Source organism: Excalfactoria chinensis, chromosome 9 (assembly GCF_039878825.1).
Source record: "Excalfactoria chinensis isolate bCotChi1 chromosome 9, bCotChi1.hap2, whole genome shotgun sequence".
In the NCBI taxonomy this organism is placed as follows: domain Eukaryota; kingdom Metazoa; phylum Chordata; class Aves; order Galliformes; family Phasianidae; genus Excalfactoria; species Excalfactoria chinensis.
In genome coordinates, this window is record NC_092833.1 from 15,973,987 (window position 1) to 16,000,347 (window position 26,361).

The 26,361-nt window shown below is 44.9% G+C and overlaps 3 protein-coding genes and 1 non-coding gene across 5 annotated transcripts; 1 reads left to right on the forward strand and 3 right to left on the reverse strand.

Moving 5' to 3' along the window:
* Positions 1 to 2,188: 2,188 nt before the first annotated feature.
* On the reverse strand, positions 2,189 to 6,354 carry LRRIQ4 (leucine rich repeats and IQ motif containing 4). Its single transcript, XM_072344641.1, has 5 exons — positions 5,269 to 6,354; positions 4,206 to 4,379; positions 3,748 to 3,886; positions 3,244 to 3,509; positions 2,189 to 2,400 (listed from the first exon to the last, which is right to left on the reverse strand). The coding sequence occupies exons 1-5, from the start codon at positions 6,352 to 6,354 to the stop codon at positions 2,242 to 2,244; spliced, it is 1,824 nt and encodes a 607-aa protein (XP_072200742.1). The 3' UTR covers positions 2,189 to 2,241.
* On the forward strand, positions 5,198 to 15,973 carry LRRC34 (leucine rich repeat containing 34). The gene is made up of 12 exons (XM_072344642.1): positions 5,198 to 5,440; positions 7,684 to 7,806; positions 8,600 to 8,724; positions 8,923 to 8,987; positions 9,699 to 9,782; positions 10,565 to 10,693; positions 11,768 to 11,863; positions 13,013 to 13,167; positions 13,260 to 13,415; positions 14,484 to 14,610; positions 14,717 to 14,921; positions 15,837 to 15,973. The coding sequence occupies exons 2-11, from the start codon at positions 7,691 to 7,693 to the stop codon at positions 14,918 to 14,920; spliced, it is 1,257 nt and encodes a 418-aa protein (XP_072200743.1). The 5' UTR covers positions 5,198 to 5,440; positions 7,684 to 7,690; the 3' UTR covers position 14,921; positions 15,837 to 15,973.
* Positions 15,339 to 25,480, reverse strand: MYNN (myoneurin). Of its 2 annotated transcripts, none has more exons than XM_072344639.1 (8): positions 25,307 to 25,480; positions 24,730 to 25,023; positions 23,165 to 23,967; positions 21,885 to 22,044; positions 20,723 to 20,901; positions 20,360 to 20,443; positions 19,845 to 19,931; positions 15,339 to 19,569 (listed from the first exon to the last, which is right to left on the reverse strand). In XM_072344639.1, the coding sequence occupies exons 2-8, from the start codon at positions 24,993 to 24,995 to the stop codon at positions 19,301 to 19,303; spliced, it is 1,848 nt and encodes a 615-aa protein (XP_072200740.1). In that variant the 5' UTR covers positions 24,996 to 25,023; positions 25,307 to 25,480; the 3' UTR covers positions 15,339 to 19,300. The 2 variants fall into 2 exon arrangements, with proteins under 2 accessions (XP_072200740.1, XP_072200741.1); XM_072344640.1 differs by having other exon boundaries at positions 15,345 to 19,569; positions 24,730 to 25,018.
* A 264-nt stretch (positions 25,481 to 25,744) lies between these two features.
* On the reverse strand, positions 25,745 to 25,817 carry TRNAV-AAC (transfer RNA valine (anticodon AAC)). The gene has a single exon. It is a non-coding gene; the product is annotated as a tRNA-Val (tRNA).
* Positions 25,818 to 26,361: the final 544 nt, after the last annotated feature.

Below are 26,361 nucleotides of genomic sequence, written 5' to 3' on the forward strand. Positions count from 1 at the left end.
TTTGCCAGTGCAAGGAAATGAATGGGATATGCACTATTGCAGATGGATGGGCAGTGTAATTATGGCATTACACATACAAGGAAGATGTTTCCAATGCAGAAATACCTGAAACCTCTATGTTTTAAAATTGAGTTTCCCTTTCCTCTTGTGTTTTAATTTTTGTGAATGCATTAAAGCTACGTAATGGTGAGATTTGGAAAGCGTCCCAGCAACTCAGGATTGTATGTCAGTCCAGTAAGAGGAAAACAGCAAGAGTTGTTCTGCCTCTGCTATGGCTCTCAGTGCCATCTGATAGCATAGATGAATCCTGCATACAGAATCAGCATAAAATCAAGGTAAGAAAGATTTGGTTGGTGTCTTTGCAAAGGGAAATGCTGCAGTAGGTTAGATTAGGAGAGTCCTGCTATCTTAACAATGGTCTGAGTCTTTCTGCATTCAAGACTGATCCATTAGCTTTTAAAACACTTTGTGCCATAAGCTGTTCTTATTCTTATCCTAAACATGGAGGGAATCTATCCAGGGAAGCAAAAGCTATTATTAAAAGCCACGAGGAGTGGCTAGCTAGGAGTAGAACACCCTGCTTTGCACCTAGACTCTGTTAGAAAATGTGCCAACTTGGGTCATGTAAGTGGCTCTTCTTTTTATGTTTGGTGATTTCTTATTTAACATTTTATTGCATTTGCTTACACAGGACCATATTCTGGCATACTCATTTATGTCATGGAACATCTTAACCCACATGTGAGCTCAAAGACTGCACTGGGATTATTCATTCGTAAGGTATTTTAGGAAGTAAAGATATTAGATCTGCCCACTGAGTGAGGAGTCTTAGAGAAATCCTGAGGGATAAAGTACTGCTCAATTAGCTGTGAGTTTGTCTACACACACTGCAGCAATCTCCTGGATGTGAGGCACAAGAGAATCATCAGCTGGCACTTTTCCCAGCTTTCCCAGACCCCTTCAGCATGTTTTCCCTTAGAGATGCAGGTCAGTATTCAGCCTTCAATCTGGGTGACCCCTCTAACACCAACTTCTGTCAGGTTGAGTTTGTTAGCAGCAGCTAACCATGTTGTGCTGATACCTCTCCATTGTTTCATCCATGATTTCACATGATGGTCTCCCTGGACTTCCTGGTTTCAGTTTCAGTTCCATTTAAAAGTGCACGTGGCTCCCTCAAGCTCTGAGGAATGTGAGATCAAGCAGAGTGTCAGGGCAGAGGTAGCAGTGAACTGCTGCAAAGTGGGATTGGTTATTTTCTACAGATTTCTTCAGCCCCTGAGGTGAAGCAAAGAGCCCCTGACTCATACAGTGCTAACAAAGGAGCCTTTCAAACTGTTATTCAAGGCAAGAGAGTTATTTTAATGCGGAAACGCTATCATCTCTATTTTCATGGCAGCACACCATCCTTCTCTTTCAATCACTTGTGATAATGGGAGTTTCCTTCTCAAATTTGCCTTCGGTCCATCTGGAGAAATGATCCTGTCTGTTCTTTGGGAACCTCTGTGAGTCACTCCTCTCGCTTGAACCTCTAATTCAGAGCGAGGTGGACTTCACTGTTAGTTTGGTTATGGATGTCTCCCTTGGGCTCCTAATTCTCATCTCCAGACCACAGTAAGGACCTATTGTAGCAGCCTCTCCACTTGCTTTTTAAAATTCCCTTCCCAGTCCTTTGCCCACTCATGAATCTTCCATGCCCGTTCGGCCACAAAAAGGCACCGTAAGGCAGGGGAGTTGTGTGGATTGTGCCAGGTGCGGGTATGTTCTGACTGCGGGGAATCCTCCTTCATGCTTCCAAACAAGGTATTGTTTATTTATAAGCATAAAACACAGTAAATAAGTGCCAGTATGTATGAGGCTACAGGTACAGTTTCAGTCTAGATATGAACAAACCTTACCAACTTGGAAACAAATTTCTAAGGGTTAGATGTAAAGCACTTGAAATTCATAACAAGCAGTTCATTGCACCAGATTCCTACAGATGAGGTTATTTTCCAGCAATCATCTGCCTCTGTGCTTCCAGATAAGGTCCATTCAGGATGAGAAATGTGTCTGTTTCAGAATCTGCCTTATCCAGCTGGAGTAGCTGGAAGCACAGAAACAACCCTAAAAAATCACCACTTCTCATTAGAACATTCACTGATCCGAATGCTTTAATGCTGTTTGTTTTGTACTCACTTCTCTCTGCTCACACCGGCTCTTCTTGCAGCTGAGAAGGGTTCTGTTCAGCTTACTACACAGAAATCACTTTTTGGCTTTTGCTTCTTTTCCAGACTTCTGTTTCCCCTTTTCTTTTCCTTTCTTTTCTTTTTCTTTCTTTTCTTTTTCTTTGTTTTCCTTGCTATTTAATTCCAATAAAGGTCTCATCTCATTCTTAATCAGCCCACGCCACATATTTCGGATCTGAGAGAGAATAGAGTCTGGTTACCTTGGGGAAATGGGTAAAAGCCAGGCACGTTGTGGCCACAAAACCAACTCTGAATTAGAGCACATTGTTTGCAGCTTGCCACCTGGCTTTTATCATGTGTTACTTTTTCAAGAGGAATTCCTTATCAGGGAGGACACCAGTGCTGTCATCCTTCAGATCCTCTGAGGAGTGCATGGCAATGGCCTCACATTTTTAAATGCCACCACTAAGTTCACAAGAGTAGTCTGGGAGAAACACAGTGATTCACAGAGAAATAGCAGATGCTACAGGAGAGGAAGAATTTCAGTTTCGGGAGAATCGAGGACTGTTTGCCTTTCCTTTCTTCTTGCCTCAGTTTTTTTTCTGAGCTAATTAATCTCATGTTCCATTAGTGATGCAGACTGATCTTTTGGGAAAACAAAACAACAACGGAATCCCACAACAAATTGTGTTTTGTTCGTTGTGTCGGCACGTTAGAACTTCAGTTCTCTACAGTCAGAATGCAGCAAGGTGCCAGATAGGTTCATCTTTAAGCACTGACCAGACTTAAGAGGACCTACTCTGAATTTAGACTCAGTGACCATTCCCCTACCACTGGGCAAAGAAAGCGCCATTGCAAGCTGTAAGGCTGTTCTGCTGACAGTGAGCAGGCAGGGCAGTGACACTGATGTTTGTGGATGATGCCCAGTGCTCCATTTCCCCATGGTTCCCTATTTTCAGCCCTAGTATGATCAGTACTGCTCCAGGTAGCTGATGTGTTGCAGAGTGCCCTAAACTGATCGCTAAAAGCACTGCTTTGTACATACATACATACATCATGGTTGCTTTTAAACACCTACCTTTGAAGCCTTGGCTTTTTTAAGACTTTTTTGCTGTAAGTACTGCAGGATAGCAGAAGTCCCCTGACAGCACACTTCAATGGGAGGGTCTGTCATAGGGTTCCCATCCACAAGGACCACCTGCAACTGCTTCAGTCTGGTCAAATCCTCAGGCAGATGGGACAGCTGATTGTTCTGAAGGAGCAGTTTCTGCAAACCTGAGCACACAAAAGCAGACAGCTGTGACACAAGGGACAGGAATGATGCAAAGCATTCCTGCATTCTCCCTGTAGAGCAGCATATGGAGGAGGCATAAACAATTCAGTCTGTGCTTATTAGGAGTTTGAGTGCTAAACATCCCATCAATAGCGCTGTTTAAAATTCAGAGTGCCTCTCCCAGGTATGGAGGATGGGACTTGGTCTCTCCTAGCTGGGCCAGCACTAAACAGTGTTCTGCCTCCCTTCTCTCCATCCTTCCAGAAGAATCAGGTCCTTAGGGCTGCTAACACAAAGACGATTTCTCACCTTGCATTTGGCCTAGAGACTTTGGGAGCTTCTTAAGGAGATTGTTGTGACAGTTGAGTATTCTCAAGCGTGTCAGTGAGCCAACAGCTTGGGGCAGGTGCTCCAGACAGTTATTCTCTATATGCAGTTCTTTCAGATTCTGGAAAATATGTGTGCACAATAACTTTTCATAAGTAAATGATTTTTCTTTAGCTTGCTATATTATCAATGTACAGAGAATATCAGCAAGTGGAGAAATGAGCTTTAAAAGCTGAGACATCATAGGGATCACTGCTTGATAGAGAGAGACGATGTAAGTTTTAAACACTTGACTACTGACGTTCTTTCTGTTCTGATAGCCCTGGCCTGATGCTGCACCAGGTTCCTAAAGGCATAAGGAGAACCTTCAGTTCTGCATCTGGGAGCAGCTGAAGTACCAAGCCACAGTAAAGACCTCCAACCCCCCTCATTGTCCCTACCTGTAATTTGATGATATCTTTTGGCAGACTTGTCAGTTTGATTCCTTTATTTTGTCCCAGATACAATTTCTCTAATGACTCCAGGAGAAAGATTTCCATCGGGAAGTTACTGAATTGATTTTTGGACAGGCCGAGGCACTTTAGATTTGTCAGTTCTTGTATTTCTGCTGGTATCTAGACACAATCATTAAAGATACATTATGTCAATTAAACAGTAATCGTTGGGATTTGTCTTTAGAGAAAAATCTCTAGGAAAAGCTATGGAGCTTCAATTTATTGATAGATGAACGGAGAATGTTCTACTCGTTAATATAACATTATATCTCAGAGTATGGTGGAAATGTGGGGGTGAGGGAATCATATTGTTTCCTCTGCTGGAGAGATTTCTTATGGGGCTAATTTTATTCTTAGAAATGCTTGTCTGCTTCTGCGCTTCTTTTGTAAGCTCAGTGCAGGGGAGAGTCATTGAAATGAGTCAAACCTGAAAGTGATTCTTTTGTGTGAATTACTACTTGTCCAAAGGTAACCTTCAAAAGGAAAATTGCACAAGGGAAAATCTCCTTGGGGGGTGGTAGAGTTGCATTACTTAATAAGGGAGGTGTATTCTCAGCTCTCTGATGAGTATGTCATACTTTAACGTACTTAACTGTTTATTATCAAGTGATTAGCGGATATTAATGATTTTAAAGGCATTTACAACATGACATGTATTGTAATGTTGCTCTGTGCTCTGTTTCAGTTTTTCATGCACTGGTTCTACAGGAATGCAGCTCTTATTTTCCATCTTACACAGAAAGGTGGTGAAAAAAGCACCCAGCTCTGACAGCGGTTCCTCCTGTCAGAATTCATCTTTATGATTCAGCACAAAAGTGTCTCCATGCTCTTGCTTTTCCCTCTCTGTCTGGGTACTCAGCTGTCGGTGTGTTACCCAGGCTCAGTGCATGTCAGGGGAGCATCTTCACACTTCAGAAGGGGAAGGCAACTCCTGGTTGTGCTGACTAATGTTATACTTTGCAAAAGGGAGGTCTCAGTGAAGTAAGAATGAAAAGAAAGGAACAAATACCTCCTGTATTTGATTGTCATCCAGGTTCAATATTTCCAGGTTTCTCATGGAGCATATTCCTTTGGGAATTTCATCAAAGCAATTTTCACTCAGATCGAGGACCCGGATACTGGTTATCTTGGTGAAGGATCTGTGCACTCTGTGCAGCCCGGTGTTCCTCAGATAAACGTGGGTGAGTGATGTCCAGGAGCCTGTCTGGGCTGGGAGCTCCTCCAGGCTGTTACCAGACAGGCCGAGTTTTCTCTTTTCAGTGAGATTCTTCAGAACTGGGGGAAGCTTGTGCAGGGGATTATGAGACAGATCCAGCACCGCCAGCTTCTGGCAGTGTCGCAGCGTAGGAGGAATGGAGGAGAAGTTATTAAAAGCTAAGAATAGCTTAACTAAGTTTGTCAACGAGCCTATCTCTTCTGGGATGTGACTGATTAGATTTTGTTCCAGGTCTATTATTTCTAAGCTAACAATTTTACAAAGCTCGGTGGGAAAATTTTCAAATCTATTGTTTCTGAGGTAAATTTCCTTGAGTTTTTTCAGGTTCACTATTTCTTTTGGCAGGCACTGCAGATGATTGTCAGAAAGGCCGAGAAGTTCGATGTGAGGGAGGTATTTGCAGAGCTGCACTGGGATTTCATACAGGCTTATTTGATAGAGCCTGAGCTGACGAAGGGAATACAAGTTGCTGATAACCAGCAGAGAACTGTAAGAGAGTGGGTTGTTACTTAAATCTAAGCTCAGAATACTTTTCAGCGTCCCCAGCTCTTCGCATACGTTTCTTATGTGATTGTGATCCAAGTAGAGAACCTTCATGTTCTTCAGGAGTTTTATTTCTCTGGGGATGTTTGCTATCAGGTTCTTCTCCATGTGCAGCTCTTCCAGATGCTCCAGGCTGAAGAGCTCTGGTGAGATGGTTTGCAGATGCTTATTGGCTAAATCAATAAAAAAAATCCTATCTGTGGCGTGCCTGGGAATCAAAACTTCATTCTCTGGCACTTCATTCATTGGCTGTTCTTGTGCAGTCATAACATGATTATCCTCAAAGCCAGCGGGGTCACCTTCAGGGTAATGGGTGTCCTTCGTGCTGACCTCCATGTTCTGCTGAGACTCAGCCATCTGAAATTTGTATTTTTAGAATAATGTAATAATCGGCAGTACTCAAACACTGAGTCGATAGGGGAAGAAGTTAAGGCTGAGGGATCGGTCCTACTTACTGTCAGTTGTACCCCTGCAAAAGCTGCGTGCATTCCTTGACATCAACATCTGCAGTACATACAGTGTGACTGTGACTTTGAGTCCAGAACCCCAAAATGCCAAATCAGAGTGTGGCCTTTGTGAAGTCAGTGGGGCTGGAGGAAGCAACCTCCATGGGTCTTCATTTACAAACATTGTGAGGAAAAGGGTCTTCTGTAACAGAATAGTTTCTTAGCCAGGGAGATTCCAGTGAGCCTGATATTTGATACCCTTTAATTGCAGAATTTGGACTGTAAAAGAGTGTGAGGTGGAAAGGTGACTGCCTGGCTGACCTCTGCTGTCTCCAGGAGTGAATGGTGGTAGTTTTGGGCTGACAGTGAAGGGAGTGGGGGCCAAAGTCAGGAGGAAGCTGCCAACCACCTGGTACCTCAGGGGAAAGAACAGAAGGGCAATGAGGTGTGGGGAGAGCCCCGCTAAGCTTTGTGGTCTCATTTAAGCTTTGTAAGGGGTGAGCATCCTGTGGGGTGATGGGAGTGCACAATCCCAGCTCAGCCTTGGGTTGTACTGGAGTCAGTGGGAGGATCTCAGTGGAAAGTGCACTTCTGAAGCACGTAACCAAGTAACCACACTGATTTGTGTCAAAGCTCCTTGGAGGGTGCAAGCAAAGCACTCAGTAAACATAGCAAGGATAAGTGAGGCCAGTGCTAGTGTGGAAGTGTAACGCCAGCACCAGGCCTCCTCTGCAAGGTGGGCAGCAGAGTGGCTCCTGCTCCTTTGGGCACCCAGGCCCTGCATTGGAGATCAGCTTTGTGGTAATGGGCTCAGCTCGCTGGTGTGGGTTTATGTGAGGACGGTGCAGAGGAGTTGGCATCTCTGGTGGTCTCATGCTGGCCAGCTCAGACTCAGCTGCCTCAGGCAGAACAGAGCAGAGCAGGAGGGGAGTTTGCTGGGGGCCTTGCAGCTCTCTGTGAGGCTGGGATTCATCCCAAAGCTTCTTGTTTTGGCTTTATGAAATAACCATATCACACACAGAACCACACACAGGCTGCAGGACAGAAGGGAAAGGGACCTGTCTTTATGAATGTTACTTCTAAGTGTTTGTGATGGCAGATAACTGCAATTCTTTTCATACCAGGACTGTTGCACATCCCCTGGCACAACAGAATGTGGGTCCATGGAAACGCTGTTAGGCTGCCATGGCGATGCAGTAACTGTTTGTTTTGTTTTCAGGCTCGTCATGTCTGTTCCTCCAGGTCTTCATCAGCAGTATTTGCAGACTTGCCAGAACCTGAGCCAACCTGAAAATCACTTTGTTGCTCGTGTGCTTCAAGAAGCCGATAAAAGCGATAATATGTAAGAAAATAACAATCAGCACGTTTCAGTTACTTCAGAACTCCTTAAACAAGGTGGTGGGACAGGGAACGGAGCAGCGAGAAAGTTTGTGCAGTTTCAGGCTTGAACACAAATCACACTTAACGTTTACTGCAGAAGTTCTGGTTTGACTCATCCTGACGTCTTGGCAGAAGTCAGTAACTGCATATCCCTCCTGGGCAGCTTTACAAGCAATAAAATCAGAAAAGTGAAAAATGGGAAGAATGGTAACTTTACATCCCTTAGAGAAGCCAAACTCACTAGCCAGTCATCCTAACTCCCTTCCTGTTTTCTCACTCCTGTTTAAAAAGGCTCAGCTGCATCCAGTTAGCTTCCAGCTGGTAGTGCTTTCCTGAACTGTCTCTGAGTCAGGACAAGGTGCTGACCACACAAACTGCTTCTCCTTTTGTAGATAGACCTTTCTCTCAGGTCTGGGGCTGGAGTTAATTGTCCTTTGGAGAGAGAAGACAAGAGAAGACAAGGTTGGGCAGTAGTTTGTGTCAGCTGTTCTGCCCTGAGAGCAGGATAGAACAGATGAAGGAAAGAATGGATGAGGTTACCCCTGGGATAGTCTTCTCTCTTTTCATCTGTGCTCCTCTTGCTGCTTTCTGCTCTCTGTGCACGTGCAGTCTTTCAGCTGTGCAGTATCTTCAGAGTAACGAGATGGATAGCTAACATGCCAGGGAGGGCAAATAGGAACACAGCTCTTAACCTGAAGAAAGAATTCTTTTTACTGTTATTTTCCTTCTTACGTGATTACACTTTTATGTTCTAGCAGACAGAGAACAGGGATCACATTAAAAATAGCTGGAAATAATTGCTTAGTGCCTGTGCAGAGAGTTACAGATGAAGATGTTCAAGTTCTTGCCTCTGTCTTATGCAGTGCTGTGTTTGTCACTGGTAAGTATCTTTACATGTTTGACGTTGGTGCTAATATTGTGCTGGTTTATCACTGGGCAGCAAACATCACAAAAAAATAAAAGAAATAGAAAGCATAAGCAACCTTGATTTCAGCTTTAGTTCATCTTTATCTCTTTTTGTTTACAGATAAACTAATTGTAGGTATGCACCTGTCCCATCATTCTCCATCTTTTCCAGGTTTGGATCTGCGGTACAACATGTTGACCGATGTTGGAGTGAGGCACATGGCAACGTTCCTCCAGGTGCCAAAATGTTTGTATTTCAGAACCGTGATTTATTTGGCTATGGTGATATTTCTGTGGTGTATTTGAGACCAAGACTGCATCGTTTGGCAGAATTCCATTAGTTTTGACTTTTGCATCCAAATCTCTCCCGATAGGATCTCAGATTGTGGTCTCTCGGATCAACTTTAATTTCTGATAGTAAAATATGTTTGATTAGGATGTCTGAAGAAAGAATGGCGCAGTAAGCCAGGGGTTTTTAAGCTAACATTCAATTCAACAAAGGATGTAATGGTAGCGTGGATTGTGCCAGGGCCTTTGTTTTGTGTATTCTGTCCTTTCTCAGCCTTTCTGTGAGTCTAAACTTAGGAACCTTTAATGCTGCCTTTTTGCAATAGTAAGCACTGGCATTCAGATCAAAAACAGCGACTTTGAATTCCGCGTCTGAGCATTCACACAATACCTGCAGGTCTATCTCTGGGCTTCACCTGCCTTGTTTGATCATGTGGGCTCCTACGTGGCTCTCATAGGACTGTGAGGATTTACCCACTCTGTGTTTTTCTGTCTCTCCCTCATCTGATGCACTTCAGCACTCTTTAACTGCTTTTCCACATCAGGGGCTGCCCGTAATGTGGTGCAGGACAGAGGCTGTAAGTACACGTATAGCACATCTTGAAGAGTGCAGGGGTGCAGTAGCAGGACTCATTGCTTTCTGCTTTATTTGTTCTGAAGGAAAACTCAACTCTGCGATACCTTAACCTGATGTTTAATGACATTGGCGCGAAGGGAGCCGAGCTGATAGCGGATGCTCTCCATGTGAGTATTAGTCTGGGAGATCCAGACAATGGCATCTCGTTTGATATTTTCTGCTCCTGATGAGCAGTGCAGACTGTCCTGCCAACATAAAGCTGGCTGAAAGGGCCCTCTGTCCTCAGCACTGTGCTGTAACACAGTGACTGCTTGTTTTCCCAAGGCAGACTTCAGAAATCAGATTTCACCCAAGCCCTGTGCTGCCATTAGTCCTTAATTATCACAGCTATCGCTGCTGAACTTTTCTGTGTGGAAAATGTGGTTGTGCTGTAGGATGTATCACATCATCAGGGTTTTCCTTAGGTTGTGAATTTTTAAACTCGCATCTTAACTTTGCCTGTACCTTCATGTCAGCAGATATCTGGATTCTGGATGCCTGAGACAGGTTGTCAAAGCTTTGCCTCGCAGCGGCATGAAAGTGTTTGTTGTTTTTAACATGGTTTCCCAAGGAAACGGGGCTAGCGTGTAAGGTTTGTTTTGTCTATGAAGTGAGCCACACGTGGGCTCTTCCTTCCTCCTTCAGTCTTTGAGCTAATCTCATAATCTCAACTGAATGTGAGAGGCCTGAAATGCTGAGACCGCATGATAGGAACGAGCATTGCCACTTTAGGCAGAAATATCTGCCTGGGTTATTTTCAGCCGCTCAGTGCTATCTCCTGGGCACGGTTCTTCTGGAGGGACCTTTTGTCTGTGTGTGAAAGTGAGCAGAATTCACAGGAAAAAGGGCAGTGATGTCTTTATTAAGGGAACTGAAAGAAAATGGTTTTATTTTCTTTAATTTTGTCCAGAGCAATGGAACTCTTCTGCATCTGAGAATGACTGGAAACAAAATAGGCAATAAGGGTGGAATGCACTTTGCTTCAATGCTGCAAGTTAATTGCACCTTAGAGAAGTTAGATCTTGGAGACTGTGATCTGGTGAGTAGACCAGTAGAATCCTCAGCAATGACATAATTCATTCAGAAGTCTTACAAAGGCGCCGCAGTGCTTCATTAAGAGAAAACATCATCTATTGCCATTGATTTTGCATTTTATGATGGCTGGAGGTAACGCAATGTATAATATTGCAGTGTGTGCTTGGAAAGGTGTGCCGTATAAAACAATCAAGTCATAACCAGTGATACATTGCAGCCACTGTCCTTGGGAATTCAGGTGCTTGGCTTTCATGTACTACAGCATTGTTTCTTCTGTTCTCATTATTATATGTATAAACGTGTGTGTGTGAGTTTGTGTGTGTGTGCATGCATGTCAATCCGGTCTGATTGATACCTGAAGAAAGGTGGTGTTCTCCTAAAGTGCACAGTACTATGAAGCTTGAAAGCTATCCTCCTGGTAGTTCTGCTGCTCGAACTGGAGCTCAGCTCCTTGTTCCATAGGTGTGGCAGTGCTGAGCTGAGCAGAAAGGCCCCTAGCTCGATTTTAGATAACTTGCTGCCTCCTGGAGTTGAGCACTGGGACTCCCCTAAACTTTGAGGGGAAAGTCAGGAGAAGAGGAACTGGCACAAGGAATAAGTTTGACTGTAACATAACAGCTGTGACTGCCACCAGGAGGCAGGGAGAGATTTGTTTGTCAGGTTAAAATGTTATTGTATTATACTTGTCTCGTGGAATTACAGAACTTTCTCCCAGACTGGAAGGGGGAAATACCTTCCAGAAACTGAGGAGGATGTTATCAATACATAAACAAGGAAAGTGTTGCCTGAGTAAAGCTTATTTGAATGCTTCATCTGTTTATGACTGGTAGAAAGTTAACAGTTCTGTTTTAAAGTGAAATGTCTTTGGACATTGGTGGTATTAGTGCTTGCAGGCATTTGCCAGCTGCACTTGTATTTCTCCAAGGTACAGGAGACAGAAGTAACACTATTTCCAACCAGAGCCTGCCTAGTGGTTTTCATCTTCTGACAATCCATTCTAAGTAGTCATGGTAATATGATAGCTTGACTTATTCACTGGACAGGTTTATCTACAGGACTTGTGTGTTTTCATTTGCAGGGTACGCAGTGTCTAATAGCAATAGCATCAGTCCTGACTCAGAACAAAGCAATCAAAGCAATAAACCTAAATCGTCCATTGCTGTACAGCCAAGAGGTAAGGTAATAGACTGCAGTGCCAGCTCAGGCAAAGAGAGGAGCACAAGTGAAATCACTAATGATAAATTTATGGGTTTTCACGAGGTAATAACTTGGTGTGGAAATACACCCAAGTTTTATGCAGCCTCGGGCTGCCCTTGTTTAACTAGAAGGTTAATCTTGTTTTGCTTTTTCTTGGTACATATGCATATGCATTTGTGAAGTAGTGGAGATGACTGGGTGTTACTGAACCAGACATGCACTTTGCTGCCAGGGCTTGGAGAGTTTTATGCATCATTCAGCAAAGTGAGGGACAAAAGCTGTTTAGCAGGAACTGAGGGAAGGACAAAAGACTGCTTTTTATCTGAGCAGAGCATGGGCCATTGCCAGAGGCTGCAGCCTGAAGAAAGGCATGCTTAACAATATCCCTTATTCACTGTGCCATGTGGTTTTGTTTCACTATGTGAACTTGTAGCTTGAATTTAACAAGTGAATGAACCTCATCAATGTAAAACCTATGATGTGTTTTCTATCCAAAACAAAGACACAAGAACTTCCAAAACAATCGAGCACTGAAGAGAGATCAGTAAGGCAGTGTTTCCTGTGGGCAACACCCTGGGCACTGGATATGTACATGCACATGGGCTTCTGCCTGCAGGCATTCATCTCCTGTGCCTCACTGCTCTTGCTGTTTCAGCAGTATCAGCAGTTTTCAGGTGCATGAGATACACGCTCAATTGGTAATACAATAAATTGCTGTGAAGGCCAGCTAGATCTTCCCATGTCCCAGAGATGTTTTCTACAGTTTCGAGAGCTGATAGCTTCTTCTCTACAGAGACAGGGATCTGATCTGCCTAACTACAGTTTTACAAGTCCACTTACATCGCTAGTATTGAAAATAAGGGCCTAGGCTGTATCTGTGGGGAACTTTCTCTTTGCCATTGCTGTTATTTGCTGAGGCCTGTGGATTGTTCCCTTGTTATTGACTCAAAGAGCTCATTCAGCTATTTTGTAACAAAATATGGCAACCTCAAAGTAAATTTACACTGTCTTACAGTGACAGGGCATTACTGACAACCAGGGTTAGCTGTTGTACGTGTCTCTTCCTGCAGCAAGACCATCTCTTATCCTAAAGTACAGCTTAACAAAAATGAGTGTTTACTTCCAGGAAGAGACCACAGTCCGGGTAGCTTTGATGCTGAAAAATAAGTCTTCTCTTGTGGAGCTACATTTGTGCAAGCACGAAATTAAAAGCTTTGGTGTAGAGCAACTGTGTGAGGCGCTGTATGAAAACTGCAGCCTGAGATACCTTGATCTTAGCTGGTAAGAGTTAGTACAGGTCCTAACCCCGACCAACATTAGATACTCATGTACTTAGTATCTCTTTTTAAAGTATACATGCGTATCTCTTTCAGTAATAAAATCACTCGGGATGATGTGAAATTTCTGGGAGAGCTACTGAAACAGAACCAAACTCTGGAAATCCTGGATCTTAATTCAAACCGAATAGAAGATGATGGAGCTTTCTACCTGAGCGAAGCTTTGGCTTTGTACAACAGGACTCTCAAGGCGTTAGTACTTCAGTAGCTTCCTCAGGGTTTGCAGGCGTAACCACAATGAACATAAGAAACTCAGGCTCTGTTGTGGCTGAACTGATGTGCCAATTGTGCTTTGACATTACCAGTCAAAACAGAAAACTCACAAAGTTCCAAACTTTGTGGTTCAGCTGAGGAAGGAAGAAACGAGTGACAGGATGGAATTCATGTGCCTAGGCATAAGTGTCTTTATTTCTCCTTAGGGAGGGTGAGGATGAAGTTTAAATTGGTTTTGTAATGGTTCTACCCATCTTACCTGTGACTCAGTCATTTTTACATTCATTTCGAGGAGGAGGAGAGGGGCTGTCAGATCTTTATTGTTCTTTTTCCATCTTTAAAGCATAGGTCCCTGTGTTGCACAGGTGTACACAAACCAGGATCTGTAGGTCTTCAGAACTTTAAGATAAGAAGATTCCATAAAAGGCTGAGGCTCTATATTTGTTGATTCTGACCTTCAGCACTTAAGAAAATCCTCTGTTTAAGTTAGCTTCCAGGTGAACCCAGAAGAGCTGTCATCTGTCCATCAGCGTGTATTCTGTAGCCCGCATTAAGCCATGCACCAGCAGGAGGTATAAAGCTGATCAAAGGTGTTACCTGAAGCCATTAGTTATAAGTAGCAGACTGAGGTGGCTGCTGGGTGCCTCTGAAAGCCTTCCAGGCTCACCAATATAAAAATAACTAACTGCCACTCAACAAAGATCAAAGCTTAACCTTGCCAAGCGCCAAGGCCTGGGCTTCAAAGCAGACGGAAGATGAGATGTGGCCACCACACTTAGAGTAAGCCACTGATACTGAGGAACTGAATGGCGAGCAACCTAGCTGCATGAGTCATTGAGTGCCTTGAGAGACACAGCACAGTGCCAGAGTCCAACCTGCCCGTACCAACCTGAAAAAGATTTTTATATCTTATTACATTATAACAAATAGAGAATGTGATTATACATGTAGTTATATAAAGTATAACTCTGTGAAACTCTTTGTTTCAACTAAGATATGGGAACGCAGTGGATTAGCATGCTTGCATAACTATTTTCTGTTTATTAGGTTGTCAGTAGTAAGCAACAGTATAAGTGGCAAAGGGCTGGTAGCTCTCTCACAGTCAATGAAAATAAATATGGAACTCTCCTACATTTATATCTGGGGCAACAACTTTGATGAAGCTGCCTGCATGGTGAGTACTGGACTGAACTGACCAAGTGCTTTGTTTTACCTTCTAGACCCTTCCTCACAATCAGAGTGAAGTATTCCGTGTCAGATTTTTGTTTCATTCATTTCAGGCATTTTCAGCATTAATTCAGGCCGGCCGCTTGAAACCTAATTGCACAGATGTGGAACCGTATGAAGTGGATGGGCACGTTCACCTTGCAGAGCTCTCCCATGGCCTTAAGAAGCATTACTACTGGACGCCGAGTTATGGGGAGGTGAATAACGCTGCCGCTAATGCCAGTCTGGCAATTGCAGCTGTTTCAGAAAATCTCTAAGGTAGGATCTTAAGGTGCTCACAGAGGTTTATCTGTCTTCTAGTACAATAGCTATCAAACACACTGCTGGTTGTTTCTTCTCTGTCTTTACCCTTATTCCACTAAGTAAACAAGCAAAAAAACAAACCCACAAACCTCAGACCTTACCAGCAGGAAAATAAAATTACTAACATCAGAATGATTATGTTAGACTGCATCCAGAAATGAACTGTTTGATTTGGTTTGAACAGATCCAAATAATCTTTTACCAGAAAATCGGGTGTTTTTTTTACTGCCGAGGAAGCGTAGTAAACCTTGTTGTACTACTGTGCTGTGCAGAGAGCGACCTTTCTGCCAGGGTGCTTTGGTGGTTATGTTAGACTGCTTCCCTCCTCCTTTTGTTGCTACCCCTCGCAGTTATAAACAGCAGACACGAGGTGAGGGAAAAATACAAAATGAGTTTATTAAGGTCTAACATAAAACACTTCAGGCTAAATATGTACAACTCCCTGCCCAGGAGATTATAAAATCGAGAGTTGAGCTATATACAGATAACAGAGGAAGCGCTGTATATACATGAATGATACTTCAAAAATAATTTAACCAAAAAGCAGTCATTAATCTTAGCTCTGCTGCAAGGCTTATCAGCATCCTCTCCAAAATCACAGCCCTGAAATCCTTGATGAGGGACTTGTCCATACTTGACAAGAAAACCTTTTGCACTTTGTGCCCACAGACAGGCACCAATTCAGATAAACGCCACACAAGGAGTTATTCTGATGTAAGTATTTGAAACAGCTGATTCAGAAACGTATAGTTGCAAATAATCTATTTGGGTAGAACTGGGATACTACTGAAACACTGATGTTTCTGAGATAAAGTCAGTCATTTTCTCTAAATTACCAACAATGGATTAAAATCCTCTTTCATTTTGCAGGTAGGTCTCAAGAATGAGAAGACTCCCTCCAGAAATTCCATGTTTCCCCCTGTTCATCTCTTAAAGAAGTTACCAATATTGTTATACACCACGTACCTCCAACATGAACTCTTTAAGCCTAAGAATTAATGTGCAGCTGATTTCCATGCATCTATTGGCACAAGGTACTGTACAGACCTGCTTCTTCAGGCCCTATAGCACCCAGCCCGAACACTCCTACAACTTTAATATATATATCTCTTTCTATATATATTTTAAATCTATATTCTATTAAATGAATACAGTTGATAGAGATCATACCTCAGCAGCTGAGATATCTTCACAAAAGATGAGGCTAAGAATCAAGGTTCTCAGATGAGGACTGAAGAGTGCAGTTCACTAAATTATTGCTCCGAGTCAAACGTACGAGCCTGTGTATTCTACTAAGAAAGGCTAAAAGTGTTGTCTTGTAAAAAATAATGATTATCTTCTTGTCTATAAAGAAAACTAAGTGACTACGAAAGAAGGTGGTACTGATAGAAGTATCTAAACAAATCCTGTATAAATCTAAGTCTTTCAAAAAGTCTGAATATCTAAGAATACAGCAACAAGCTATTTTAGAAATATAAAAACAGTCCAAACAAACATTGTTATGGAATGCGTTTTCTAAGTAGGAATGTAGTTATTTCTTCCTAGAGCAAAATAAGCTCTTGTCTTTTAGTCTGAATTTTACCTTAATCCTCAGATAACGATAGTGTATCATTGGTTCGCCTTCTAGAGTCAGTTAAGTGTGAAACTTATTGATCATACAGTGTTGCACTTTGTCAATACTCATGGCTAAGCCTTATCTCTATCCCAAGACTCCTCTGTTTTCAGAAAGTAAAGAGGAATCTTAGAACAAGGTACACAAAGTGTTCACTTGTGTTAAACGGAGTCAGGATTCTGAACTTTGTGGTTCTTGCGTGCTGCTTAGCTACAGAATCCTTCAGCTCCTCCATCAACAGGAACTTGGAAGGGAAAAAAAAACAACCATGGGAGAAGCAGTAGAAGGGAAATGCCAAACAAAATCTGAGAACTTCATCTATTGCCCTGTGCCAGCCTTATGAAGGGCATCAGCTGTACGTAAATGGTGCAGGATGGATAAGCAAAGAAACATCAAGAATATGGCAATAATTAGCAAACTAAGTGAGAAATGCCTGCATTCAGCTGTTCCTGGGCCACTCCGTGCTGTCTGTAGTAGACTTTATCATTAAGTTGGCTGTATATTATGACTTCAGGCTGAGGGAGTCGAGCTTGTTCAGCCTGGAGGAAAGGTGGCTGCCGGGTGACTTAATTGCAGCCGAGAGGAGTCAACTGTTTGAAAGGGTAGATAACAGCAGGATAAGGGAAAATGGTTTTAAGATGAGGGAGGGAAGATTTAGGTTGGATGTCAGGGGGAAGTTCTTTACTATGAGAGTGGTGAGGTGCTGGAACAGCTGCCCGGAGAGGCTGTGGATGCCCCGTCCATCCCTGGAGGTGTTCAAGGCCTGGTTGGAGGGGGCCCTGGGCAGCCTGGGCTGGTATTAAATGGGGAGGTTGGTGGCCCTGCCTGTGGAGCTTGGTGATCCTTGAGGTCCCTTCCAAGCCGGGCCATTCTGCAACTTAAAATATGATCAAGAATCAGAGTTCTAAGCATGTCCCATACTAAGATGATCAACACAAAGAAACTGAAGATCTGTTACTTCACAAGAACAAATGTGGGGAAAAAAAAAATCTAAGTCGTGCTAAGGAATCAAAGGACCATTTGCAGAACATTTACATGAAATCCTCCAAGAACTTTTTCGCAAGGCTGTTTAATTAAGGTGCAGATTAATTTTACTCCATGTAAAACACAGTTAAGAGGTATCTCCTATGCTTTTCTATTTATCAATGTCTGGACACAAGGCATCAGTGGGAATAAAATGCTAGCACCAAGGAAATAACCAACAAATGATACCTTTAAATATATTGATGGTACAGTCATAAGACTATTTCCTTGCTATTTGGTGATTTCTTGGGTAATGCTTACATCATGATAATGACACCAACTGGTAAAATGGAGCATAAAAAAAGTACTCCTACTCTCAACCAGTCTTTAATGATCCTACAGAGAGCCTAAAAATGTTGTGTTAAAAAAAGAACACATCTAAATTGCTAATAGTAAAACATACCTTTGCAAGTGTCTTGCTAGATACCAATTATGTGCAGTTACTGCAGATATGCAACATGAAAGGTAAATGAATACATGAGTACTTGAGTTGAAACAAATCCCTGCCTGGAAGAACATTAATCTGCCCTGTTGTATTCTTCCTCAGTGCCCCCTTGGATAGCAGTCATGTAGCATTTTCACAGTGAAGGGCAGCATTTGTTTCTTCTTTTGAACCTACTGTCTAGCACCACAAGAAGCACAGAAATGATTATTATGAAGCTATGGTTCACACATCACAGTTCAGTCAATGCATCTTTTCACCTCATCTGCAACACGCATGTTCTCGCTCTTCTGGTGAGCAAATGCTGCTGCTTGTGCCAAATCCGGGACATTTTAGACACGTGAAAAAAACAAATTGTGTACAAGTTACAACACTAGATTCGCTTTAAAAACAAGTGACTTGTTGGAAGGAATACACAGCAGTATCTATGCCATTAGAACTGTCTGGGTTATCATGCTAAAGAAACTCTCCTTTACTTGTCCCATCAGGGACCTAAACACAAAGCTTTCTTTCCCTCTGCTCAGCTGGACTGCTTCTCACAGACAGCAGTAGTTCTTTGAGAAGGACCTTCAGCACTGGCCTACCTGCCATCACATACCATTACATGACCTCAGGTTGCAGAAGTACAAGCTTTTTAGAGCATGTTCAAATTATGACTTTCCCCTTAAAAAAAACAACAACAAAAAACAACAGCTCTGGACTGACACATTTAAACTACCAAAAATGGCTTAATTTGTCCTCAACTCACAGAGGGATTGAGGCTGGAAGGAACCTCTGGAGGTCTGGTGTGGTCTCCCTGCTCAAGCAGAGCCACCTAAAGCAGGTTGCCTATGACCACATCCTGGCAGCTCGTGAAGATCTCCAAGCAAGGAGACTCCAGCAACCTCTCCTGACTCCCTGCTCTGGTGCTCAGGTGATAATGTCACACACCAGATCAACAGGAACGTAGTAGGGGATCTCCAAAATGCATGAGAGTATTTAACAGAGAATCCTTAAGGCAGGCATTGCTGGAAATCACGTATCTCCTGGAAATAAGTGTTAATTGCATACAGAAGGTTGATTGTAGATTAGCACAATTCAACAACAACAACAAAAAAAGACAGCACGGTACAATGGAAACACCTCACATCTGTCTTTACAGAGAGAAAAAAAAAACAAGACAAATTGAGAAAGTGACTGCTTGATTGATTACGTTCATCTTTACCAAAGGTAACTCGTGTGAGTTCACTGCTGGGCCACCTCGTTGGCTCTGCAGTGTCAGTATAATTGCTGCAAGAAAATAAACTGAGGTTCTGAATATCCAGTCACAGCAGATCTCAGTAACGTTTCTGACGATGGGGACTGACTACCTGCCACAGGAAGAAGCATCTGATGGTCTTCAGTGCCAATGGGAAGAGGAAGCGGTAAGGACATCTCGGAGGGTTTCACATCGACGGACTCTGATAAAGGACTCTTCTGACTCTGAAGGGATTCTTGTTCATGGAAGGAATTATCGAGTGTATTGCAATCAGGGGGCGTCTCAGATCCTGACAAAAACAAAAACAGTTTCCCTAAAAGTTTATTTTCCCCAGCAATTAGCACATGGGATGACTTAGCAAATGATGCGTTAGTTGTTATTAGCAAGAACTAAGAGAACGTGACTTAACTGCTATCAGGGGTCTTGCTACAGATGGCAAAACGCTACAGGACAGCAGAAGTGTCTTTACATGGAAGAATAAAAATGAAGAAAGGACAAATGTCTGCCAATGATGAGCCAACAGCTGATGCTGCTTCTGAACTTTTCTTTACACAAAGAGCTTACCTGTGTGAACTTTTGTTTTGTGCTTCTTAAGGTTCTTTATGTCTGTGTAAGAATTTCCACACAGCTCACAAATGAACGGTCTTTCACCTGAAAAAAGCGAGTTAGACAGAATAATCTTCAAATGGAAAGAAGATGCAGTTGCTGATGCAGGATAATGGATTTTTAAGTCGTATTCTAAAAAATGCATCACTATAAGTGTAAGCTGATTCGTCTGTGCCTTTATTCAGAATAAGGCTGTTTCCAGAACTGTAGATTAAAGCAAAGAAAAAAAGCCTCAATGCTAGAGGTGAAGCCCTGATCGTACATCAGCACTTCTGCTGTTACATGCAGACGTGTGTCTGAAACAGCCAATTTAAAAAGCCACAGACGTTTTCATTGAATTATTTTCATGCTGAAATACATAAATTAAGAAACTACTGCTTCCAAGTGCAGCACAATGTGGTGCATTTTATAGGCAAAAGGGAAGAAGTAGAATATTATTTATTGTGCAGGAAGCAGCCTGTCTGGAAACTGACCTGTATGGGACCGAAAATGTTTATTGAGCTCTCCAGAGGAAATAAAACTCTTTCCACAAATGCCACAGATATATGGCTTCTCTCCTAAAGTAAACACAAGGAGTTTGTTATTTCAACATATAAACCAGAAAATACAGTATAAAGAACAAATTAAAATGAAACAGATAATATCCACAGGGAGAAAGAGCTCCCTAAACCAGAGTCAAAGAAAAAGAACATGTGAAAAGAACTGATTGAGAACACCAGAGGTGACCCCAGCTCCTATCAAGGCAGATTTCCTTCTCATTAACGATCCCATCCCCAGTCCCTGTGCAGCAGCCAGTCTTACCCAACCAGGCGTGGAGACGCAAGCTCTCCCCTTACCTGTATGTTTTCGGGAATGGGTGATGAGAGAACTTGAGACAGCAAAGGCTTTTCCACAGGTGTCACACACATAAGGCTTCTCCCCGGTGTGGCGACGCACGTGGTAGGTGAGCGTGCTGGCCTGAGCAAACCGCTGACCGCAGCGATCGCACACGTAGGGCTTCTCACCACTGTGCTTCCTGGGAACACACAGACATCAGTCTGCTGGCAGAAAGGGAAGTCATGCTCACAATTCAGGGATTTTCCTCATATTTCCTTGGCTTTCTCCAGAGCTCCTCACACTGATTTCTGTGAACTAAAACACCTCATCGGGCGGGAGCTGATTTTGAGTTTGCAGTTTCTCACTGAAGGAAATTCACTGTGCTGACTTCGGGAATGAGTGCATCAATGATTCCTGCGGCAGCTGAATCAAACTATGGGTCCTGTCTGCGTAGCACTCACCGTGAGAACTCAGCAAGCTTTGCATTACAGTGTACTTCACAGAATCATAGAATGGCCTGGGTTGAAAAGGACCACAATGATCATCCAGTTCCAACCCCCTGCTGTGTGCAGGGTCACCAACCAGCAGCCCAGGCTGCCCAGAGCCACATCCAGCCTGGCCTTGAATGCCTGCAGGGATGGGGCATCCGCAGCCTCCTTGGGCAACCTGTTCCAGTGCGTCACCACCCTCTGTGTGAAGAACATCCTCCTAAAGACAGAACCTCCTCCTACTTAAAGACAGAGTGATGACTCCTAACAAGGGAACTTAATTTGTACTCCTACCAAAAATGCAAAAGCCCCATGCAGGCTGCAGTGAGCTGAGAGATCCACTCTGTACGGGATCTCTATCCTATCAAGGTACAGGTACTCTATCCTATCAAGATCCTCATTTCTCTACAAGTACTACAGACAGATAAAAACAAAACAGAACAGCCATCATTGCCACATGGTACCAGCATGTACACTGCAATATCCATACATTCATACAACTTGTACATCAGTACCCTAATGAGTGACTACATAGATGTACAATCTATTTTAAGTGGTGTGAAGCAAGACCTGAGATCAAATGTGCAGAAATGACCAAACGATGTGAACACGTGACTCGTGCTAACACCAGAGTTAATCATTTTGTTTAAACAAATGTATGGATAAACACCTTCAGGATTTCACTTCTGCCTACCTGGCGTGAATCTTCAGATTGCTTGAAGTTGCAAACTGCAGATTGCACACATCACATTTGTATGGTTTCTCTTCTCCGTGATGCATCCGACTGTGGAACACCAACTGGCACTTCTGAGCAAAGCCTTTGTCACACAGCTCACATTTGTATGGCTTCTCTCCTAGCAAAGAACAAAACCCTTGTTCTGTCTGCATTTACGTAAGAAAGCTTTCCAGTCCATTACCTGACAAAGCTCAAGTGTCTGTTCTAACACCTCTTACAAATAACATCTTGTAACATCCTGTAACCAGTCTGCTGAAGTGGGACCTGCCAGTAGATCAGCAGATGATGCACTGTTTATGAACATGTTACCATTTAAGAAGAATAGGTAATAATTAATACCTTTTAATAAAGCCCCTTCTGCCATCTGGCAACCAGCACAGCACGATCCCCTGCTTATACATGCAGAAATTCCAATATCAGCACCCTCACAAGTACAAAGAGCAGCTAACGTTCCTGCCAGAACACTGTCCTGGAACAGTGCACCCGAGCTTCATCTTGCATATCAGTGTTTGGTTTGCCAATAGCTGGTAATATATAAAACCCTCTCTTCATTACCAAATGAGCACAATGTTCTCCTGCAGCTGTACCTCAACAACTCCTATTTCACCTTGTCTGCATCTTCACAGCTTGCTGGATAGAGCCCCACTGCTGACTCTGCTCACAGTTTCCAACAAAGAGCACAAGTAAACACCTGTCATCTCTTCCACTGCTACCTCTGAATTCTGGATGCCAGCTATAAAAGAAAACTGCAAACTGTTCCTCTGCTGCTCAAGGGGTTAAAAGTACAGCAGCAAAAGCGGAACAGCTATACTGGATCAGACTGAAGAAAGAACTAACCCACTATTAAGTCTTCCTTCTTTAGGGGATAACTTAGGAAAAACAAGCGAGGTTCTTTTTTCCACCTCTGTAATCAAATATATGTCAGAACGTTTAAAAAAAACCAAAAACAATAAAAAGCAGCAACAGAAATTCAGGTGCTGTGAGCTTTTCATGCTCTACAGCCAGTAGTTTCTGGTGCTCAATTCCATTTCATCAGTCTGCAGAGCTAAGGGCAGCCAGCCCTTCTGCATCTTTCCAGGACTCGAGAGGCTCAGACTAAGCCAGTCTCTTTCAGATACTCCAAGTGGGAACTATGATTTTGCAGTGAAAAATCAAAATGCAAAGCTCTTTTTAGTGCTGCATCCACATGCTGCTATTACAGAGCTCTACAGCCCACGGAGACAAAGCCCACGGCTTACCTGTGTGAGTTCTTACATGTGTTTTCAGCTGATTGCACTGCGTGAACGCCTTCCCGCAAAGCTGGCACACATATGGTTTCACTCCTTTGTGGATCCTCATGTGGCGACGGAGGCTACTGGCTTCTGAGAAGACTTTTCCACACGTGTTGCACACTGGTTTTGCTTTGGAGTACTTCTGGTCAAGCTCTTCTCCTGAACTTTCCAGCTGGTAAGCGTTCTTGTCGCTGGCTATGTTAGACATGCAGTGCTCCTTCAGTGCACAGCTTGGCTGAGGCTTTCCCCGTTTCTGTTTTGCTGCAATAGTCTGAACTAAAATATCCTGTGCTGCCAATGTTTCACTTTCCACTACGGCTGCCAACTGCAGTTCAGAGCTATCGCTGCCCTGGGCAGCCTGCTCTGTTATCTGCGCTGCCAGCTTATTTGCATCCAAAAACATTTCAATGGATGTGTTCTCAGTCACATCGTTCTGGTATTGTACTGATTTATTCTGTACACTTTTGGGGGAGCTGAAATTCTTCTTTCTCTTTTTGGTTTGAGCAGATTTCTTTTCTAAAGCCGATTTCTTTGCTTGAGGTTGAACCAACTCAGCAGGAGGAATATCTGCCTTCTCCCGATCATTGTAATCTCGCAGGGTCAGGAGGCAGGTCTGCTGGTTCATTTCAATGTTTCCAGTGATGCTGGAGGTCTCTGTAGAAGAGGGATTAGCAATAAATGCAAAGTCTTCCATCTTTATTTTGCATTTGGTGACCACTTCTTCTACTTTGAGATAGTCGGCAGCCTGGTGAATTTCTTTAACATTCCAGCTGCAAGAAAACCAGACTTTGGTGACAATATGCTGGACAAAGCAAAAACTCCTTCTGTACCAATTCTGCTCAATGCAAACAGCAGAGCTAAGAAAAGGCTATACTGCTAGACAGAATCGTACAGCCGGCTTAGTATCTGGTGTTATATTAGCACTGAGTTCCGAGTGAACCCTCCTGGTTTCACTCATGCACCCGTCACAGCAGAACTGCAGAAGCCACCTGAGGGTCACAATACAAAACGACACACCGTCAGACCCTGCTGCCATTGTTCATCAAATCGTGGTCCTGGCTGAGAGCAGAGCTTTCACTTCCCGCTTCCTCCAGACCTCAACTGCTCAGAATGCATCCAGAAACTGCTGCTGCATCCCACCAAGATGCTGCACACTTCTGCTTGTACCTCATTTGCAAGCCACGAATCTCCAACCTTAACATTGCTCTGCTGTGTTAATACTTGCAGCTGATCTTAAGGAAAAGCAAACAACAAACACCCTGCAGCTGTGCACTTCGCCATCCAATAGGAGTTTCCAGGTACCAGTAACAACGAAGCTTTATTAACATGCTCTTAGAACCAGATGTTGCAAATGGAGTTACACTGCTGGGCTACACACTTGGAAGCCCTCACACCTGAGAGACACTTTATTGCCTTCCCTCCAGAGAGCAGCACTGCAAGGAATCCTCATGGCGCACAAAGTAACACAAAACCCCGCGCTGCACTAACAGCGCGTTTCCCGACCGCCTGCCCCCATTAACAGCACGCGTTACCTGTCAAGGTTCAAGTTTCCCGTGTAAATAAACTCCAGGAGCTTTTGGAATCCATCCGCCTTCACCTGGGTCTGATCCAACACGACGGTGCTGTCGGTCGCGTCCCGGTAGAAGGCGCCGAAGAACTCGCTGAAGGAGGCGAGCACGTTGCGGTGCGCCTTGAACTGGCACTCTCCGATCACCACGGTGCAGTCGCAGAGGAACCCGGCCTCGCGCTGCTTGTTCAGCCGCTCCAGGAGGTGCTCGCAGTGGTGGGAGTACTGCATGGCGACGGCGAGCCGCGGCCTGCCTGTGCTGACAGGGGAGAGCGAGCGGTGGGACCTGCGGGATCCCGCTCCCAGCCCATAACGGGGCCACGGTGACGGCGCCTCCGGAACGCGGCACGGCCCCGACCCGCGGGAGCGCCCACCGCGGTGTCGACGCGCTGCCGCAGCCCAGCGCAGCGGCTGAGCCGTAGAATCCCCCTCCTCCCCCCCGCCCCGTCCCGCAGCGCTGTCCCGACCCCGGCCGTCCGAGCGCCGCCCGCCCGCCCAGCTCCCGTGCGGCCGCTGCGGGCACAGAGCGGCGTCCCACGCACCTGCGGAGAAGCAGCGGAGCGACGCCCCCGCCTCAGGCCGCCATGTTGCGGTGACGCCGCGCGCGCCGCTTCCGCCCAGAGACTTCCGGCGCGCCGATCCGTGGGGAGAACGCAGGGCGGGGGCGGCGGAGCGGGAACGGGATGGGATGGAACGGGATGGGACGGGATGGGATGGGGGCGGTGCGTCCGGCTGGGGAACGGGAGGAGCCGGAGCGGGGATCGCGGCGGGAGGTCGGTAAACGCAGCGTACAGCGCCTGCTGTGCCGCGGGGCGCGCCGGGAGCTGCAGTCCCCGCTGTCGGTGCGGCAGCGCTACGAACACACAGCACTGCTCACGGTAAAAACGGTGCCGTTAAGCGCAGGTGCGGAGCAGCGGGGAACAACCGCAGCAGCGGGGAACAGGCGGGACTTCCCAGGAGCAAAAAGAGCCCGCAGCCGGTGTTTCCGCCCGGTTTCGAACCGGGGACCTTTCGCGTGTTAGGCGAACGTGATAACCACTACACTACGGAAACGCCGCTTGCCCTGCGCTGCGCAGCCGCTCTACAGAAGGTCGTGCCCGCGGAGCTCCGCCGGTCCCAGCCCGTTGTGGAGCTCCGCAGCTCCGGGCCGCGCGCGGCAGCGATGCGACGGGTGAGCGCTGGAACGGGCTGAGGTTGGTCCGGTCCGGTGCTGCGCCAGGTCTCACGTTTGGCTCCGGAGCTCCTCGCAGCCCGTCCTGGTACCGACCGCAGCGGGTTGGGCACAGAACACGTGTGTGCAATAACGCCGCGTTACGGCGTGTTTTACTTTACGCTTCACGGAGCAGCAGCTGAGATTACAGCGGCCGGGGCAAACGCACAGCTCACATCACACCGCTCGGTAAGGCGAATTCCTGCCCAGCCCAACAACGCCTCTTCGTGCAGGCGGACCCGAGACGTGCTTTTAACGAGGCTCCCCGCGCAGCCCCGCACCGCGTCCCGCAGCCCCGCACGCAGGAAGGGGCGGGCCGGGGGCGTGTCCGGACCCGGCGACACACCGCGCGGCGGGAGCGGCTGACCGCGGAGCTCCAAACTCCCG